Consider the following 18,432-nt stretch of genomic DNA (forward strand, 5'->3'; position numbering starts at 1 on the left):
GTCGTGATCCTTTTCCATCTGCAGACACTTTATCTGTTGGCAGCCATTAGTGCTCTAACAGCCCCTGCTACTGGTACCAGTGGATTCTCCCACTGACTCTAGTTAATAGTGTGGTGTGCCCTCTGATGGCTGTCATAGGTATCTTTAATTTACATAGTCATCTGGGAAGAAACACATTCTCTCTCTCCTAGCACCACTACCCCCACCTCAATTTCCTCTCATGGGCTTAGACAGAGTTATTTCACCACCGTTGCTGGAATGAATAATCCTAAACTGTTGTGTTGTGTTACTGGCACAGACCCAAAGGAGTGCTTCATTCTTTCAGCCAATTACATGATATTTATTGTGGGACATCATCAATATTATACAATGATCACAACATGTTATTCCTCTCAAACTGATTAGGGACTAATTTGCACCTAGTTGATACTTTTGATTGAATGATTCAAACAGAAGTCTTAGTCTTATGTGATTACATTAGGTGGCACAGGGTTAGAAATCCTAACCTTATACTAGCAAACCGAAATATCTCAGTCATTTTTCCTTTGGTTGTTTTTCATCTCAGATAAAGCATGTCCCTCCATTTTGAGGGGGGGGGAGAGAATAGAAAGAGATAATAGGGTTGAGCAGTGAGTGGCAAAGGTGTGCAAGAGTTAAGGAAATAGTCATAGATGGAAATCCTGCCTGAAAACAAATATCTCATCCAATCACAATTGTTAAAGTATTCTTGCTTTGCCCTCTAGGACAGAAAAAGATTTCCCAAGCCATCCATCCAGGGAACACTGAGTTCCCTCATTGCTGAAACACATCTTACACCCTGTGGTTGGACTGAGATAGTGGTTCTCTATTACCATTGCTGCACATTAATTTTTTAGAAGGGCAAGTGAAGAATAATGTGTCCAGTTGAGGTTACGGAGGGATTTCAGTACAGGGCGAAAGTAATTATCCAAGTTGAAATTTGACTAGGTTGCCAGGGTTAGTGCCACAGTCTTGCAAAAAGCATGAAAGGGTCTTAAGCAGTCACCAAAGGTCATCCACTCCATTTTTTAATGTCTCATCTCCAAAGCAGCACCTCCAACATGGCAATAAATGATCATGTAGGGAGAAGATTAAAAGACGAAAGAGAAGCCACCACTGCTACATCTTCCTTGACTCTTATGGATAGCCTGCCCCTGCCAATACTTTTTAGAGTAAACCTTGAAATCAAGCAGGGACTTTATCTCAGAGCTTCTTGTCCACCTCTTAAGTCCCAGGGAACTTAAAAATAATAAGTGATTCTTCCCTGGTTCTATCTTTCTAGTATGTGGAATCTGTGAATTGGTAAGAGGACCACCTATAGGCTGGATCTTCATCTTTAAACAAAAGTCAAGATTGGATTAATCATGCCCTTGTAATCTACTCTAAGACCAGTGTGGCAAATAGAGAGCCAACTTTAGAGTCTGAAGGACTTGGGTTCACATCATTCTTCCCATGTAAAGTGACTATGTAACCCTGGACAAATAGCCATTCAACCTCTTAGTTACCCCAAGCAACATTCTTGATCTGTAAATTGCAGAGCAGGTACCCATCTCCATTGGTAGAGGGACTTTCCTCTCTAGGATTTCTATTCCAGCAAAATCACAGGTCTGGCCCATGTATCACTTACCTGCCTCCACATGTGTTTTCTTTTGAAAGCTGCCCCTTTTTCTCTACCAAGTCATGTCCTCCACTTCTTTTTTTCAATTAATGAGTATTTATCTTCTCTCCATCCCACTCTGACCCACTGGGAAGAAGGAAGGAAGGGAGGGAGGGAGGAACAGAGGAAGGGAGGGAAGAAGGGAAGATGGGAGGAAGGACCTGCATTTCAGTCTCAATTCCACCAAGTATGATAGTACATGCATCCTTTAATCTCACCTCAGTTGCTCCATTTGTAGAATAGGTGAAAAATCTTCCTTTCTTGTCTCATAGGATGATGTTAAGAACAAAATGAAATAAGAGATAGAGAAGCAATGCACAAATCATTAATTTATCAACAGCTAATTAAAATGCTATTTAACATATATACATATATGTGTATCTAAAGAAACATATATTCATATATATGTATAATCTCATTTGAGTCTTACAACAATCTTCTGAGACAGAGATAATAGGTGTTATTAGGGATAGGCAGTGATATTAAATATTAGAATTCTTGTAATCTATCCAAAAATTTGGCTGTGGTCCTTATTAACTATTGGCATGTATAGTTTTCTCTTCATGTTCTTCTAAATATTTATTCATAGTGGTACTATTTTCAGAATAGATGTTCCTAGAGTTTAGGTTCTTGACCAATTGTATGCACTTTGCACAATACCTAGGCCAATTTCATATATTGCCAGGTACAATATGATGATCCATTCCTAAGCATCCAATCTTTGGTTGAATATCTCCAATGAGCAGAAAATCATTGTCTAATTAGGCTAATCTAATTAGATTCTTAGGCAGCTACATGGTGCAGTGGATAGAGTGTCTGGCCTGGAGTCAGGAAGACTCATCTTCCTGAGTTCAAATCTGGCTTCAGACACTTACTAGCTGTGTGACCCTGGGCAAGTCACTTAACTCTGTTTGCCTCAGCTTCCTCATCTGTAAAATGAGCTGGAGAAAGAAATGGTAAACCACTCCAGTACGTTTGCCAAGAAAACCCCAAGTGGAATCGCAAAGAGCAGGACACAACAAAACAATTAAACAACTCTAAGACTCTTAAGTTGTAGGGAAGATGGCATGCTGAATTGGGGGAAGAAGTTTCCTGAGCTAGGAATTTCCTAAATCATTGAAATCACAGGTCTAGTATTTATTCCTAGTAATGCCTATCCCTAAGAACACCTATTGTTTCTATCTCAGAAGATTGTTATATGACTCAAATAAGAATATACATATATATGAAGTATATGTGTATATATGTATGTATATTTTCCAAACTTTGGAGTGTTACAAAAATATCAATCTGTGTCAAGGAAAGCAAGTATGGTATAGTGAAGAGAGTTGGAGTTGGCCTCAAACAGTCATACTCTAAAACTGGTTGTATGACTCTGGGAACCCCACTTAACCTCTTAGTTTCCCAGACATCTCTTTAAGTCTATAAGTAGCACAGTGGGCCCTGATAGAGGAAGTTTCCTTATTTGACATTGCCTATACAAATGAAGTCACATGTCTGAGAAGAAATAAATATCTATTTATTATTATTGTATGTATGTTAATATAAATATCTCACTTTTTCTAAGAATTAATAATTCTTCATTGGGGATTGTTTGGGTATGGTTATGTTTGGAAAAAGGGTAATGGACTAGAAGACCAAAAGGTAGTCCCACAGGTTCTGAAATGATACTCCATCTCTTGACACTAGAATTATAATTAATCCATCAAAAATTATTTATTGAACATATCCTTCACTGTGTGTGATATTGGGGGAGGATATACAAATGAATATAAGATTAGGGAGCTGTCCACATACAGCTGACAGTACCACAAGTAACAGATATTCTTGAAGCAATTAGAGATAAAAGATAAAAATTAGAGATAAAAAAGTATATCGTGATGTACAAATTTGAGCAGTACATACAGTAAGTGTTACAGGAGATCAGTATGGATATGGAAGGCTTCAAGGAGGAGGTAAGACCTGAGATAAGTCTTAAAAAGTAAGTAGGATAAGAATAAGCAAAGGTGGCGGGGGGGAGAGCATTCTAGAGAGAGGAAATAATTGTAATAAGTGCTTATGATATATCAGGTCAGCAGGATGTAGTAGAAAAAGCAACAGCAACCAGAAACATTTATTAATTGCCCACTAGGCATAGACATGAGGAAGATATAAAGTCTTCCTATGACCTGATGGAGCTTACAAAATAGTAGAGGACTAAGACACAAACACAAATAGCTGTAATATACAATATTATATGGTCAATTTACTAAATAATTGAAAAATATACTGTGACAGGGTGAAACCTATTATCACCCAGGAAACTCAAAGAAGGCTTCCTGAAGACTATGACATTTGATTGGGCTTTAAAGGTAGGTAGGCCAAAAATAAAACCCAAAACCCAGAGATTTAGCAGGTGAACAGGGAGAAAAAAGGACATTCTCAGAGCAGGGAATTATGAACAATGGTGGGTGTTTGGGGTCACACAATAGTAGTCAAATTTGACCAAAGTAAAGTGCGTGGAAGGGAATTATTAGCTAAAACTGGGAAGAGAGGTGGTCCTAGACATTACGAAGAATATTGAAGGCCAGCTAGAGGAGTTTGAAATTTTCTTACTATTCAATAGGGAGGCGTTGAAGATTTCCGAAAAAAAGTCCAAATCTACATGCCAGGAAAAAAAATATTTTGCTAATCCTATAAAGAAGAAAGGGGGGCAAAAACAGTAGAGAAGAGAAGACATATAAGGAAGTAGTAGTCTAAGCAAAAGCCAATAAACCGGGGTGTAGTGACAGTGGGAATAGAGAGGCAATGGAAGAAAAAGATGAGGCAGAACTGTCAGGCCCCATGGCTGGGCATGTGAAGTGAAAGAAAAAGTCACGAGCAATTCCACGAATGTGACCATAAAAGAAAAGATAAATGGTGGTGCCATAGATAGAAATATCATTTCTAGGGAAAATAAGGTTTCTAAGAAAAAAAGAGGAGGAATGGGTTAAATGGAGAGGAGAGTGATAATCATGGTACAGTAGTGAATTTGGAGTCGGGGCACAACCCAACTCTGGGATCTGTGTGACCTTGGGCAAGTCACTTAACCTTTTTATGGCCTAGTTTCCTCAGCTATAAGATGAAAGGAATGGAACAGATGAATACTAAGATCCCATTCGTATTAAAATCCATCATGCTATAATGATGAGCCAATTGCTGGGCATGCTACATTTGAATTATTACTGAAATATCTAGGTAAGTGTTCTGCAGGCAATTGAAGATGAGTCTAGAACTGAGAAAAGAAATCAGGACTAGAAACAGAGACATAGAAATGACTTACAAAGAAGTGGTAGTCAAAGCTATTGATGTGAATGAAACTGTCAAGTGACAATATGTAAAGATAGAAGAGGAGAGCAAGGAGAGACCACTGGGGAACCATATAAAGGAGAACAGAAAGAGAATGGGGAACTAGTGAAGAAAGAGCAAGAGTATTTATAAGTATAGAAAGGGAGCCAAGTGTGGGATGTCTCTGAAGAGGAAAAAAGTATGTAATAGATGGGTCAACAGGATCAGAGGCTGTAGAGGTCAAGGGTATGAGCACTAAGCAAAGGTCATTACATATAGTCACTAGAAGTCCTTGGTGACTCTTTTATTTTGAGGGGGGAAAGGCAGGGCAATTGGGCTTAAGTGACTTGCCCAAGGTCACACAGATAGTGTGTCAAGTGTCTGAGGCCGGGTTTGAACTCAGGTCCTCATGACTCCAGGGCCAGTGCTCTACTCACTTCGCCACCTAGCTGCCCCACTTGGTGTCTCTTAATAAAGCAGCTTTGGTGAAATGCTAGAAGTGGAAGCCTAATTTCGAGGCATTGAAAGGAAATTAGTGAAGAAGGAGAGGCATCATGTAAAAATAACTTTTTGTGAAATTTAGCTGCAAAGGGAAGAAGAAATTTGGGGGCTATTGTTGGACAGGTCTATAAGACAGAAGAAAGAGCATTTTTATGATTGGGGAGGCCTGAATCTGTTTTAGGCAGATAAAAATCTTCCAGAGGCGAGAGAGAAATTAAATATACATAAAAGAAAAGGCATGGCTATTCAAGCAAGGTACTAGAATAAGAAGAAGAAAATAATATTAAGGAGCAGGTAAAGGGATTAGTGAGGGGTGTCTTCTCTTCTGTAATGGAAGAAAAGGAGGCAGTGAACTTTTTAGTTAGAAGACTTATATAAATTTCCAGTTCTGTCATTTTGAAATTATATAATTCTGAGTACTAACTTGACCTCTCTGAATCTCAGGGTCTTCATCTGTAAAAATAGGAATAAGAATACTTGTACCAATAAGCTATGGAGTTGGTATGAGGATTAAAAGAGATAATGGAAGGAAAGATACTTTTAAAACTATAAAGTGCTATAAGTGAAATATTTGATTTGACACAAGAGTTTTCTAATTCTTCTGATAAAGATATATATGTATTTTGATAGAAAGTCCTTTAAACCTCTTCAAGGATGTCAGTGGCCCCTAAAAGATTCAAGTGAAGTTACTTCCTGATTACTGAGCTGCTTTTCTATAATCACCCTGTAATTCTCTAATCTGTTCTGTGAACCTGCTTCTGGCTTCAAGGTAGCCATTTGAGAGAGAAAATTAGCTCTTTCCATAATACTACTTACTATATGTTGTTAGAATCATGAAATATCATTCAGCTCAGTGCTCTATTTTTTTTTCCTATAGAAACATACCACCTTACAATGCAGACCTATTTCATTATCAGTTATGGTTTCTGAAAATTGGGCCTGTTCAGTGGGAAGAAGCATGGTGGTGTGAAAAGCGCCTTTCCTCTGTTGTAGCTCGGTAGAAAGATCCCTTGATGTGGAATCGAAGGACCAGAATTCACATTCTGGCCTTGCCATTAATAGCAGCGTGACTTTGGGCAAGCAGCTTAATAGATCTGGACCTAAGTTTCCTCATCTGTAACCTAAGTGTTGAACTAGATGACTTCCAAGGTCCCTTGCAACTTGAATTCTTTGAGTCTATGGATGTTGGCTTTGGAGTCAGAGGGCGGAGGTTCAAATCCCAGCTCAACCATTTACTACTTGTATATCCGGAGGCAAGTCATTGTAACCTTTATGGACTTTAGTTTCTTGATATGCAAAATGGGAGGGAAATAAACTAGATCTTTTCTGGCTCTAAATCTAGCATCATATGCCTTGTTATTTTCATGGCTCCCCCACCTGGAGGTTTGTAGCATTTCATCCTCCTAACTCAGATGTAGCCAGGAAATAGAAAGAGAGATTGGACCGGTTAGTACCTTTGATATGTACACACAATTCTAGCACAGCAGCCAATCAAAAGGTCACTTTTCCGGCCATAGTGAGTAGACAAAAAAGGCGACAGAATATCTGTCCATTCAAGTTTACATAGGGGATTACACCAGGTAGTACATACTGAGTATAGCATAAAGACTGGGTTCTTATTGGCTGCCTGGGCCCCCTCCTTCCCCCTCTTTACCCCCCCCCTTATATTTATTGGGCTAATGGAAATACAGAACCTTAGGTCATTTTTCTTTTTCCCAAGTCAAAAGATCCTCCCCAAACTATGGATCTCAGGTCTGGTGTGCAGTTTTCCCTTACATTTACCTTGTATCTCTGATTAATAGAGAGATTTGTGTGCAAGGAAAACTTTGATCAGGATAGTCAAATTTTGAGGTCAGTGTTGTTAAGCTAGATACAGGAGTGGGGAATCTGTGGCCTCAAGGCCGAGTGTGGCCCTCTAGGTCCTCCAGTGTGGCCCTTTGACTGAATCCAAACTTCATGGGACAAATCCCCTTAATAAAAGGATTTGTTCTGTAACTCTCACTCAAGTCAAAAGGCCTCACCTAAGGACCTAGAAGGCCACATGTGGCTTTGAGGCCGCAGGTTCCCCACCCCTGATTACTTTTGAGTCCCTAAACAAAGCTTTCATAAAGGACTATTGGTTAATTATAAAATACTTTAATCACTAGAACTTTCATTCCCCTTCCTTCGCCTTGTGTGGAGATGGCAAAAAGGTAGTTGATGGGGTGGGAAGGAGGAGGGGAGGAAGGGGGTAGCAAGGAATGTCTTCTAGACTCTAACTCCCTATTACTTTATTTTGTCATGCCCCCTCCCCCATTGGCAGACCGGAGCCATAAAGGGCAGTTGACTTTATTCAAGTTGAGTCACTAATCCCCTTCAAGTTTAGAGAATTTCACTGAAAGGGGGACTATTTTTTATAAAGGCAGCATTTCAGAGAGACTTAGAACTCTCCAATTATATTCCAGAATTGTCCCTAGCCGAATTAAGAGGACCTGTAAGTAGATAGGGGGCCTGTCAAAGTCTCATTACTATGCTTTCCTGCAAGGTTTCTTTGGGACTTTTCAGTCTTGAAAAGGAGGGGGAAACATTGTAGAAGCTACTTGAATAGGAATCTTGCTAGAAATTAAATGTGCATGTGTACAAGAACATGGACACAGGCCAGACATGGTATATTAGACACAGAAAATGAGAAGCTATTTCTGACAAGTGAACATGTATCTAAATTTTATAGCAGTTTTATAGAGTTTGTGCTTTTAGAAAAAAAAAACCCACAGAAGTTTCTAACTTTTGGAACTAATCCAATGTCCTTTCATGTGTGGAAATAGTTATCCAATAAAATTAACTGAAAAGAAGTCAAAAACTCTGATTAAGAAAAATAAGGCAATTTACATGAGCAAATTTCAAATTCAGCCATTTAAAATGAAATTAAGTGGCACTTAACTGTTTTGCAAATTGGGACCTATTTGTCTCAGTAAAATGATTAAAGCCCTGATTTATCCCCCAAAATTGACTTCATTATTACATCTAATTATGCTAGAAGATAGTTAAAGGCTTGTAAGTGCAATCTATCCCTTTAAAACTGTACTTTGCCCAGACAATAATTGAATATTGGAGAATATAACTTGATTTCCCCAAGAAATATGTTTCTAATATTTTCCCTTTTTTATTGCAGAAATTGAAACAACTTGAAGAAACAAAAGAAGATTCTGAGAATAGATTATCTAAAATTTCCCTGGAGTCTCTCAATAAACTTAACAGCAATAGTGTGATTTTATTAGAAAAAGAGAAGAACTGTCTGAATAAGGTTGAAAGACAAAGGGAAGAAAAGGGAAAAAATGAAGATGCATCTTTTAAAAGCTCCAATAGGCCTGGCGTAGATAATTTGGAGTCTTTAAGTGATTCTTTATATGATAGCTTCTCTTCCTGTGCAAGTCAAGGTTCAAATGATGTATAAAAGACTTTTTCCCCCCAGTGGGCTGTGAATAGAGCACTTAAGGAAGTGGGAAAAATAAATAAAAAATAAAATATACTATTGAAACGACACGGCCGAAATTTTAAGATTCACAGCAGGCTGCTCTCTGGCTAACTTCCATGACACAGCAATAAAGACAGACTGCATTTGTTGTGGTGCATGAGGATAAAAGAAAAATACACACAGGACATAAAAGTCTTAATTTTGCACTTTTTTGAATACTTGTACAGAAGTTGTAAATTTTGGAGGAAAAGTTTATATTTGTAGCAAAAAAAAAAATTGACAGCAATAAATTGGTGCCATGCTCTTGAAAGAACAGGTTACTAACTTTCTTGAGCTGATGTTAATATTAACAAAAACTTTTAGTTGAAATTTTTAAAAAGTTTATTCTTCTAGTCTGAAAACTGTATGTAGGGACACTGCTTAAACAAAAAACTGAGCCTCTAAAACCATCTTAAGAAACATGGTAATTTCCATTTTGAAATATTAATTTGATAAAAGTTTTGATTTTTGTGCAATTTCAAAGTTGTTACTGGAGTAATTCAAGCTCTGAGTTGCTATAATTATCCATATTTCTACTCGAACTTGAAAAGGGCTCTGGATTGAGGCCCTGATTGAAAAGGATATATGTCTGAAGTGACCTAGTACTGTTTCTAATAGTGTATTACCTCTAAGGTCTCCTTGCAGCCTCCCAAACATAGTCTTTTTTTCTATGTTTCTGAATATAACAGTTTTTATTTTTAACTTCAGCTCCAATTTGATCTCAATTCAGTCAATTCTGAGCTTCCAGAAATAAAAACATATTCAATTTATACTTTTTTAATCGAAAAAATGGTTGGTGCTAAAAAAAAATAAACTTTTTCATATCCTTTTTTTTTCTACAAAGACTGTTTGTATGTAAGGATAAAATCTATTTCAAAGGTTATGTGTATTTTTTTCTAGATGTGAACTATTTATAACTGCTTTTGTACATGAACCTGTAAACTAGGTATAATGGAAATATTTCTAGGATATATGTGGTTACTTTAGCACATGTTCATTTTTTTAAAATATATATATTGTATGATCAGTGTTATTTGGTTAATTTGTGCAATTTATTCTATTTGGATTTTATCCCAAGTGACAGTTGTGTAATTTTTCTTGTCTTTCTGACTTTTAAAAAATTCTTTTGCATTTCATTTCTGAATAAAAAGGTCTATCATGCACAGCTGCATAGTAAGTTTAAAAGGATCTTAGACAGGAGCTATCTGAATGATGACACTCATGCCCTCACAAGGAATCCCATAAAGAATACTGGCCATCTTGCTCCAGAGATAGATAAGAATGAAGCCAATGTCGAAATCCATTTCCGTTTCCCAGTGGGTTAACTATCCAGGAATAAAAGGCCGGGGGGGGGGCGGGGCGGGGGGAGCGCCGAAGAGAAAAAAAGAGCCAGGTACAGAGGTGTAATTATTACCCCAGACGAATTACAGGAAAGTAATTTAAACCCAATTTAAAACCTGCTAGTTACACTAGATGGGGAAATAAATGATCAACATACAGGTCACCCCCCAAAAGATGACCAGAGGGGAGGGAGGGGACAGGAGGACAGTAGAAGAGAGAAAGGCTATTTCCAGGGTAATCGAATGTCCCTAGGGTTTTCGGGCAGGCGGGGTGGGGAATGAGTTTGTGTGCGCGAGGTTTGGGAAGGGGAGGCGGAGAGTGAGGAGAAAGGGTACTGGAGATCAGCCTCAGTGTGCTGCGACAAGAGCAAAGAAGGGCGGGGGGTGGGGGGGAGTTAGTGCAGGCAGTTTACTGTCTGGGTGAAGCCAGCCAGCCCCAGAGAACCAGAGGGAAGGATCTCACAGGACAGAGTGGCACGGTATACCACCCCACTCTCACCAATTGCAGCCTTGAGCCGGGATGGAGCAGCGAAGGCGGGGAGGGGCGGGGAGGGGGGGAGGTTCTCAACAAAAACCAGAGTTGCTTCTCTACAGCTCTTTTCCTTATCTAAAAAGAGGGAGGAGGACCACTTACCCTAAAGACTTAGGGAAGAGCAGGGGAGAGGGTGATGGGGAGAGAAATGACCTCAGGAGACCTATTCTCAACTCTACTCCACCCCCGCCCCCAGCAGACTTCAATCTAATTGGTAGCAGGAGGCATTTCGGGTCGGTAGACTACAGCCTCCTAAACCAAGAAAAGAGGGTACACAGAGCACAGCGCGTGAGGGGCTCAAGGAAGGGAGGACAGAAGCCAGTGTTCGGTAGCAGGGGACAGCCTGGCTACATGCAGCTCCGCAGCCGAGTCCCCCAGAGCCGAGTCCTGCCAGAGGAGAGGACCAAAGGAAGAGGAGGGGCGGAAGGGGGTGGGAAGAGAGGATCGTGAAGGCCGATCAGCAACGAGTAACACCAAGACAGCTTCACGCGGGGGTGGGCAACTTTGACAGAGTAGAAACCTCTCCTCTCCTTTTCAAAGCCTGTCCCTAGTCTGCGGTCGGTTCTCCGTCTGTGCGGCGAACTAATCGTGATTGTCCCCAAGATGTGCCTCCTCTTTTGGGAAGGCAGGCTGGGACCCTTTGGAGGGGCTGGCCCGGCTGGCACACAGAGAATGAAGGAGTGGGCTGCGAAATGGTATGCCGAAACGGATGTACGAACACACACACACACACACACACACACACACACACGCTTGCGCGTGCCTTTCAGTACCCGCGATCTCCCTGTCCTCTCCACCTGCTTCACTGTCTAGGATTGACGGATCGGAGCTTCATCTGCTGCATCTTTTCTATCTATTCATACAATCCCTTCACAAGTCCCTGTGCTTTTTATCTTGAAAAACTTTCACCGCCCTCTCCCCTCCCTTTCGGAGGAGGGAGAAGGAGGAAGGAAGGAAGGAAAGGAAAAGGGGTGGGATAGCGCTGGGGCTGGATGGCACCAGCCCTCCCCGCGCCCCCACCCCCACCCCAACTCCGCTGCCGTCACGTGGTGCTTGTAGTGGGAGGTGGGAAGAAGAGGCGAGACTTTTTTTTTTGGGTGCTCTGGCTCTCCGGGTACTTTCCTTCACTATCAGCTGCAAACTCCTGAGGCGCGGCACTCCGCGGAGACAGCCAAAGCGAGCGGAGCGCGCAGATCTCGGAACACGAAGCTTGGAGCCCGGGAGCGGAGAGCCCGGAGCCCCGAGCCGGGCGATGCGGGCGCTGCTGGCTGCACCTGGGGCTTCTCTCCGTGGCGGCGGCGGCGGCGGTAGCGCGAGCGGCTTCAGCGAGGGCCATAGCAAAAGCAGCAGGAGCCGCCACAACCGGTGCCGTCTCTGATGCACCTTCCGCTCCCAGCCTGCCGGCTCCGGGAGGATGTGGTTCCTCGGTATCGTTACTACTTTTTGGGGATTGTTTTTGCTTCCAGGTAAGACACGCGCGCGCGCGCACGCGCACACACACACACACACACACACACACACACACACACACTGTCTCTCTCCCGACTCTCGTCCTCTTTTGCCAGTGGCACCTACCTGCTTATCTGATTGCGTTCAGTGCTGCGGCTTCAGAAGGGGAGTTTTGCAGCCGCGTCAGTTGTCCAGAGGTACTATACTGGGAAAGTCTCCAACTCCCTCACTGACAGAGGAGAATAAGGAGAAGGAAGGAAAGAAGGGAAAGAAGAAGAAATGAAGTCCGTTGGGCTCCTCTGTATTTGTTTGGGGTTGAATCTACTGAGCATCTGGGGTAGGACTCGGGGGTGTGGAGTGAGAGAGTGAGGCTGCGGAGTGAGAGAGTGAGGCTGCGAGTGAGGGAATTGCCTCATCTGCAATGGTGGGAGGAAAGAGCCTCCCCCCCCCCCAAAAAAAAAACCGAGATCCTCAAACCGTAGCAAAGTTATTCTTCATTCAACAGCCTGTGGGAGTAGCGTAGCCGACAGGTGAGCAAAGCACCAAGGACCCCCTGCCCCTTGGGCTCCCAGTCTGGATTATTGCATTTAGGGGAAGAGGGATTACATGGGGGAGGTGGGGGAAGAGAGGAAACATACCATAGTAGGCTCCAGGGCTCATTTTCCCTGGGGCAGCGAAGTGGCAGCTTTCAGACTTGAGCAATTAGCCAGGCTGTGAACATTGCAAAACAATACTGTTTCCCTCTTTTCCCAACTGACTTAGTTTCCAATCCCCCAAACACACCACCCCCCCTCACAAACCTCTGCAATGGAGGAGCGGCAGAAAAACTCCTTTTATTCTGGTCTTCTGGACTGCTGACCCCATCACCAAATGTGCCCTCACCCGAGGGGCGGTATCGTAGAGGTACCGGGAGGAGAGGGCTAGGTTGTCCTGATGCACCCCGCAACCTTCCCTCCCACACACACTCCAGTCCTGGGCTGTAAGCTTATCCCTATCGCGCTGCAACACGTTAGGATGCTGGGGAATGCATCAGCTAGATCTCTTAGTAATGGACAATATAGGGAGCCAATCCCTTTTATGGGATCGCGGGGTCTGGAAGGCAACAGGGCTTGGGGGACCGACGGGGGCGCTGCAAGATCGCTGCTTGGAACCAAACGTCTATTTGCCAGCTCCTGGGGGTGTGGTGGTGTGAAATTTCCTCTGAGTATGACCTTTAAAAATATATGTATATATACATGTATGTGTGCATATCTACATACATGTTTTAGGAGTCGTTCTACACAGTAATTGTGCCTAAGGCGGCCAAAAGAAAAATTAAGTCCTGTGTAACCAATTAGCTGTTAAATGAAGTGGTGCTGAGTGGAGACTTGCTGCTCTTCTCACACCCTAGCCTATCAGAACCCCAGTACCTCCTTTCTCCCCTTGATGGCTTTTTGTCAGCTGAAATGATGGGGTGGGGGAGGCCTGGAAGATAGACCGAATTGCTGGCACCCTGGGTATCCCGACTGCCTCCTGGCGGCTCAACACTTATCCCTTAGGGGTCCTCAGTTTCTTCAGAATTAGATCCTTTACTTTGCTCTAGGGGAGGAGAGAATTACTTTTTTGTTTATTTGGGCTCTATCCCTTCCGGGTGTGACAAAGACACTTTGCAGTATGTCTTAGATCGTGATTATCTGTTCCTACAGGTTTTGCACTCCAGATCCAGTGTTATCAGTGTGAAGAGTTCCAGCTCGATGATTGCTCCTCCCCAGAGTTCATTGTGAACTGCACGGTCAATGTCCAAGACACTTGTCAGAAAGAAGTAATGGAACAAAGTTCTGGTAAGACTACAAAGACTCTCTGGCTCCCCAGACGAAGTTCTTGAATTACCATAAGGGAGACAGACTTTGATTTAACTAGCTCTAGGGTGCCGAATCTGCGGCCACGTGTGGCCCTCTAGGTCCTCAAGGGCGGCTCTTTGACTAAATCCAAACTTCACAGAAGCTCTTTGTGGTTATCACAGATTTGGTTTAAAAAGACTGGGGAAATGAGTAGTTGAAAATTACTTTAATCTCATTAAAGTTAATTACCAGGGCTTTTCCTCTGGGGACTTGGGAGAGAGAGTTCATTTAATTAGTGGCTCTTTGATCTTGGCATTTATTTAGGTGGCCACCCTAAACTAAAGGATGATCACAAGTCAGGGAAATATATGAATAACCCAGCTTCCTCCATGAGCAAATAGACAGTGGGATGAGAGATGTGTCAGGCTGAAATATAGAGCCAGTTGAAGTTCCCCAGAGGTCAGTGTTTGAAAAATGAGTTTTGTCATAGAAACACACAATATTTCTTTGAAGAAGGCTGTAGGATCTTTATTTAATTTTAGGACTAATGCATCAATTTCCAGTCACAAATTGCCAAAATCTTTCAAAGGAAAGCAGTTCTCAGCCCCACCATGATTGCTGTTGATAGATTGATTGCAAAAAGTCTTGTAAGTTATTAAAGGAAGGGGGGAAGGGAGGATCCTATTTGAGGAGCCTTTGACTCCGGTGCTGAAATCTTTCCCACCTGTCTTGTGGTTAAAGACTCACTCTTGGGTTAGAAAATATTCCCCCAAAATCTAAAACTTAACAGAAGTATTGCTTCCATGCCCTGAGTAGCTGAGGTTCCTTGTTGAGCACCTGACACTGGCCTAAACTCCCAGGTGAAATCCATGTGCTTAAACTTGGACCCTTTTGAAGAATATCATCAAATCCAGTCTTTTATAAGAAATCTAAGTGAGTCAAATGCAGTTTATGAAATATCTTGGAAGATCATTGACAAGCAATAGTTTTGGTGAAAATAAATAAGAAAATAGCTTTGTAGGCTTTAAAGTGCTTTAGAATTGTGTTATTAATTAATCTTATATCTAACCAATTACTGGCTACTATCCCCTTGACTAAACCCTTTATAACATTTTCTTCTCTGGGAACTGTAGCCTCTAAATTTGAGAGGAACTGAATGACAGGAAAAAATGTGACTTTCAAATGAAAATGAAAGGGTAACGGTTTGAAACTAAGTTGAGTGGTGGGGAGAGAGAGAAGAGTGCTTCCAAGGAATTCTTTAGGAATCCCTTGTCCAGTTGTGCCCCCGAATCTGTAGTTTCAATATGAGGTACATGTGTAGTTTCCTGAGTACTTGATTCTTATTCTTAATGATAGCTGGAATTTAGGTCCCTCTCCACCCCCCCCCCCAAAAAAAATTAATAATGTTTCTAGAGACCTTAAGAAAAAAATGCTGCTGGGCGAAATATGTCCTAAGAAGGAGAGGCTGTTGAGTTTTGTGGTATTCAGTTTCAGGATTTTGTTTCATGTTTTTAAAATTACACTGAGAATGAGTTTCTATCATTTTGATAAAGTGTTTCTTTGTCATTTGTGTTTAACTGTCATTGAGCATTTTATTTGAGAAATAACTTTCCATTCTTGTACCAAAGGTAACTTTAGATGGTATCACTAACTCTTGATTCTTCACTAGTACTTATAAACAGTCAGAGTAGTAGTTTAGAGGCTACCAAAATGGTATCTCTAGTGGAGAGCTTTAGGCAGCTCTTCAGTCTTTTAGGATTATCTCCTTAGGTATCATTATCTTGAATCTGGGTGGAGATAGAGATTGGCGAACAGAGAGGAAAGCAACCTTAACAGAAACATAACCACAAAGGATATCCCTTTTCAGTGAGAGATTGGTATTCCCATAAAGGAACATCCAAGGATAGCAATTTGGATATCCAATGTGTTTCTTCATTTCATTGTCATGACTACCCAAAAAAGAAAATGAGGCCAGTGTTACAAACCATGTTTTAAAGATATGGAAACTCTGGTCCAGAAGAAAGTTATATAACTTTCGATATCGAGCATTCTTTTGACTATACTGTGCTAGGGCAATTTTTTTTTCTCCTAACCCAGATTGTTTTATAGGATTTCTTCCTAGGTTTATAGATGGGGAACATGGGAATTAGAACTGGAGGGGATGATGGGGGGGGGGGAGGGAAGGGTGGAGAAAGGGAGGAAGATAGAGGGAGGGAAAGAAGGAGAGAGAATGAGAATGAATAAGTAAAACCTTCTTTCTAAGATTTGTAACCATATGATCTACTGGACAATCCTGTGAGAGAAGGTTTGTGTTACTATCTGTTTCTACCATGAAGGTAGAGAAAGTCAAATAAATTCATGGAGCCAAAGGTCCAAGTAGTTAGTGGGGAAGCCAGGACTAGGTAGGTCTATGTGCACAACAATGAAGCTTTTCTAAAACCATCCCAAACTTAAGTTTGAAACTTGAATAGATGTAGTCTTTCTGTATTACATGATGATAAAGGCAGTGAAAATGCCACATAGACTTCTAGGCCATTCATTTCAACTTAACCAGGAAATTGCTACATACTAAATTACTTATAGACTAACCCCAGACACCCTTTCACTACTGGACCTATTGCAACTCACACATATTTTTTTTTGTCACTGTTAGGAAGCAAGATCTTAAAAGATTGATAAAAAGATTGATAAAAAATTGATAAATCAATCTTAAAAGATTGATAATTGATAAATATCTTAAAAGATAAATAAAAAAGATTAATGAAAATTATATAACATTGCTTTAAGAACCATAGAATGTGAAGGCTCCTTAGAGATCGGCCATTCTAAAACCAGATTCTTAAAGGTACAGAAACTGAGACCCAGAGTGGCTTGCCCCAGGTCACTCAGCCAATGGCTAACTAGGTTCTAGAACTCAGTCTAGCAAGTGCTCTCTGTACCACACTGAATTGTCAGCAACCTGTACCAGCAACTTGGTTTAAATCTGCAATGTTGTACCATGAAGTTGTGAGAACTTTAAGAATTTTAGCATTCTACAATCTGGAGGACACTGGATTTATTAAGCTGCCTGGTTTTTTAGTCCTTCTGAGTACATGTAACAGATGCAACTTGTCTGGCATAAAGAAGGATGTGGCATAAAAGAAAAAGAACCACCCCAAATGGATTTGAAAATTGTGTTTGTTGTACATCACAGTTTTCATAGGTATAGAGACTGAGATTCTAAGTAGGCTGAACAGAGGAAAAGTGGAAGACCATAATCAAACAAGCAGGTTTGACATTAAGCAGTAATGAAAGAATTTCCCTTTCAAAAAATACTAATGCAATATGTAGAGGCCTCACTTAGTCCTCTCTGGATTAAGTTTGCAAACTCAGCTCTTTGGAATTTTGAAGCTGGGACGTTTCTTTTTCATTTGGAAAGCATTTTTAAAATTAAAGTTAACCTTTACCTATTCCCCAGAATAACATTCCTATTAGGTGTTGGGATTATTTTTTCTCCTAGTCTTTTCCCCCTTTACTCATTTCCTGAGTCTGATGGTACTGTGGCACAAGATCAATCAAAGGGAAGATTTGGTTCATTATTTTTATTGTTTTTGCTAATTGGTAATTAAAGTTTTTGCATAATAAATGACTCATTCTCCCATATAGTGTATTTAATAAGTTACCATCTCCTTACTAATGCATTCGATCATGTCATATCTTTAGTTCACACTTATTGAAAGCTGCAAAGTATTTCAAATATTGATTTTCATTTCACAGTGTACTCCCCAAGTTTGAATTTTTAACCCAGTGTATAAAGAATGTGAATCTGCATTTGCTTGACAGTGTAATCTTGTAATTAGAGTTTTTCCTCTTGACTAGATACAGTGAAAGGGGTATAATTTAATTTTTATAGACTAGCCAATTTCTGCCCTAAGTTAAAATATAGCTCTATCGGTGAGCAAAATGTTACAGGTTCTCCTAAGCCTCTTTTAAAAGTTAAGTAATAGTATGTTGAGAAGAAAGTCCATGGTCAGAATCGGTAGCCCAATTGATCTCTTTACCCATCCTTTGCAACATGCATTAATCTATTTGTCTGTTTTGCAATAGAAGGGTTACTGATTTACACGCTCTGATGTGTTTCCTTTATAGCTGTGTAAGTAATGGCTATTTTCTGTAAGAATTTGTTAGTGCTCATTAAGCCAAGCAGGTATCACTTTTTTTCAATACTCTCTCAAAAAGGGAGAAGCTACTATAAGAACAGCATTCCCCTGTATATATTTATTCCTTTATTTGAAATAACAAGTCTTCTGTAATTGATGCATGGAACTAGGAAGATA

At 40.9% G+C, this 18,432-nt stretch overlaps 2 protein-coding genes across 2 annotated transcripts in view; both read left to right on the top strand.

Moving 5' to 3' along the window:
- LOC118837043 (nck-associated protein 5-like) overlaps positions 1 to 9,758 on the top strand; it is a 155,078-nt gene extending 145,320 nt beyond the window's left edge. Inside the window, exon 9 of the mRNA XM_036744069.1 lies at positions 8,634 to 9,758. Within this exon, the coding sequence (XP_036599964.1) occupies positions 8,634 to 8,915 (282 nt within the window). The 3' untranslated portion in view covers positions 8,916 to 9,758. The remainder of the gene's footprint in view (positions 1 to 8,633) is intronic.
- A 1,838-nt stretch (positions 9,759 to 11,596) lies between these two features.
- The window catches only part of LYPD1 (LY6/PLAUR domain containing 1), a 31,888-nt gene continuing 25,052 nt past the window's right edge, over positions 11,597 to 18,432 (top strand). Inside the window, exons 1-2 of the mRNA XM_036743005.1 lie at positions 11,597 to 12,313; positions 13,982 to 14,116. Coding sequence (XP_036598900.1) covers positions 12,262 to 12,313; positions 13,982 to 14,116 — 187 coding nt within the window. The 5' untranslated portion in view covers positions 11,597 to 12,261. The remainder of the gene's footprint in view (positions 12,314 to 13,981; positions 14,117 to 18,432) is intronic.

The sequence above is a fragment of the Trichosurus vulpecula genome, chromosome 2 (assembly GCF_011100635.1).
Source record: "Trichosurus vulpecula isolate mTriVul1 chromosome 2, mTriVul1.pri, whole genome shotgun sequence".
Classification (NCBI taxonomy): Eukaryota; Metazoa; Chordata; class Mammalia; order Diprotodontia; family Phalangeridae; genus Trichosurus; species Trichosurus vulpecula.